This window comes from Anser anser (assembly GCF_964211835.1).
Source record: "Anser anser genome assembly, chromosome: 29".
Lineage (NCBI taxonomy): Eukaryota > Metazoa > Chordata > Aves > Anseriformes > Anatidae > Anser > Anser anser.
Window position 1 is genome coordinate 2,126,017 of NC_139750.1, and position 2,131 is coordinate 2,128,147.

Below are 2,131 nucleotides of genomic sequence, written 5' to 3' on the forward strand. Positions count from 1 at the left end.
GTCAGTGAAGAGGGTAAAGAGGAAGGACTCTACAGCTACCTGAAAGGAAGTAGTGGGGTGTTGAGGGTCAGCCTCTTCTCGCAGATAACTAGCAGTACGACAAGGGGGAATGGCTTCAAGTTGCACCAGGGGAGGTTCAGGTTGGAAATTAGGAGCAATGTTTTTCCCAGAAAGAGTGGTCAGGCATTGGAATGGCTTGCCAGGGAGGTGTTGGAGTCACCGTCCCTCGGTGTGTTTAAAGAAAGCTTGGACGTAGTACTTAAGGCCATAGTTTAGTTGGTGATATTGGTGATAGGAGGATGGTTGGACCAGATGATATTGGAGGTCTTCTCCAACCTTAATGATTCTATGATTTTAAGGAGGTGAATCCCTCCCAGTGATCTTGTCTCAGGGGCAGATGGCCATGGGTGCTAACATAAATGCTGACTGCTGGGCTTGGAGATTAGTCCCACATGGACAGAGCTACCAGTTCCCTTCTCAAATCTTAGGCCATCCACCAACAGGAACCTCCCTAAAAGTGGGGGACTCTTTGAAGCCTCCAAGTTCCTCACAGTGCACTCAACCAACACAGAGCAGATTGCCAGCTGGGCAGCTGGAAATATGCCATCCGGAGAAGGGGAGAATGAAAGTGAGTGTGCAAAGGGTCTGTGAGAAATGGAGTGAATTTTACTCAAAAACCCTGTCCTAATTTTCTATGTCTTTTCCAACATGGACAGCCAACCATGCCCAGAGGCAGCAAATGTCCAACAGCAGCTTCCCCACAGAGTTCCTCCTCCTGCCATTCTCAGACACACGCGAGCTGCAGCTCCTGCACTTCGGGCTCTTCCTGGCCATCTACCTGGCTGCCCTCCTGGGCAACGGCCTCATCCTCACAGCCATAGCCTGCGACCACTGCCTCCACACGCCCATGTACTTCTTCCTCCTCAACCTCGCCCTCCTTGACCTAGGTTCCATCTCCACCACTGTCCCCAAAGCCATGGCCAATTCCCTCTGGGACACCACGGCCATTTCCTATGCAGGTTGTGCTACCCAGCTTTTTATGTTTGCCATCTTTCTCACAGCAGAGTTTTGTCTTCTCACCGTCATGGCTTACGACCGCTACATTGCCATCTGCAAACCCCTGCACTACGGGACAATAATGACCAGCAGAAATTGTGTCAACATGGCAGCAGCTGCCTGGGGCAGTGGTGTTCTCAGTGCTCTGCTTCACACTGCCAATACCTTTTCCCTCCCCCTCTGCCAAGGCAATGCCCTGGATCAGTTCTTCTGTGAAATTCCACAGATCCTCAAGCTCTCCTGCTCAGACGCCTACCTCCAGGAAATTGGGTTTCTTGTGGTTAGTGCTGTTTTAGCATCTGGGTGTTTTGTTTTCCTTGTGCTGTCCTATGTGCAGATCTTCAGGGCAGTGTTGAAGATCCCCTTGGAACAGGGACGGCACAAAGCCTTTTCCACTTGCCTCCCTCATCTGGCTGTGGTCTGCCTGTTTCTCAGCACTGCTATTTTTACCTACCTGAAGCCTCCCTCCATCTCTTCCCCTTCTCTTGACCTTTTGCTGGCAGTTCTGTACTCAGTGGTGCCTCCAGCAGTGAACCCCCTCATCTACAGCATGAAGAACAAGGAGCTCAAGGCTGCAGTTAGGAAACAAATATGTGGGATATTTTTCAATACTCATAAAGATCCCTTCACTCTCCAATAATGAATCCCAGTACATCCCCTTCCATGCTTATGTTTATTACTTCCCTTCCCTTCCCTTCCCTTCCCTTCCCTTCCCTTCCCTTCCCTTCCCTTCCCTTCCCTTCCCTTCCCTTCCCTTCCCTTCCCTTCCCTTCCCTTCCCTTCCCTTCCCTTCCCTTCCCTTCCCTTCCCTTCCCTTCCCTTCCCTTCCCTTCCCTTCCCTTCCCTTCCCTTCCCTTCCCTTCCCTTCCCTTCCCTTCCCTTCCCTTCCCTTCCCTTCCCTTCCCTTCCCTTCCCTTCCCTTCCCTTCCCTTCCCTTCCCTTCCCTTCCCTTCCCTTCCCTTTCCTTTTTTTATTCTCATTATGACTGCTTGTATTCCTTACATTCCTACATAAATGTTTTAATTCCCCCCACTGCTATGAATGAATGGAACTGTTCTGTCGCATATGGAGGCTG

General features: G+C 50.8%; 1 protein-coding gene across 1 annotated transcript; it reads left to right on the forward strand.

Moving 5' to 3' along the window:
- Window positions 1–649: 649 nt before the first annotated feature.
- Window positions 650–1,784, forward strand: LOC310887830 (olfactory receptor 14C36-like). The gene has a single exon (XM_083814008.1). The coding sequence runs from the start codon at window positions 695–697 to the stop codon at window positions 1,694–1,696; it is 1,002 nt and encodes a 333-aa protein (XP_083670134.1). The 5' UTR covers window positions 650–694; the 3' UTR covers window positions 1,697–1,784.
- Window positions 1,785–2,131: the final 347 nt, after the last annotated feature.

Bases quoted from the DNA above. Each gene is read 5' to 3' on its own strand.
- LOC310887830 (XM_083814008.1), top strand. From the start codon at position 695: ATGTCTTTTCCAACATGGACAGCCAACCATGCCCAGAGGCAGCAAATG.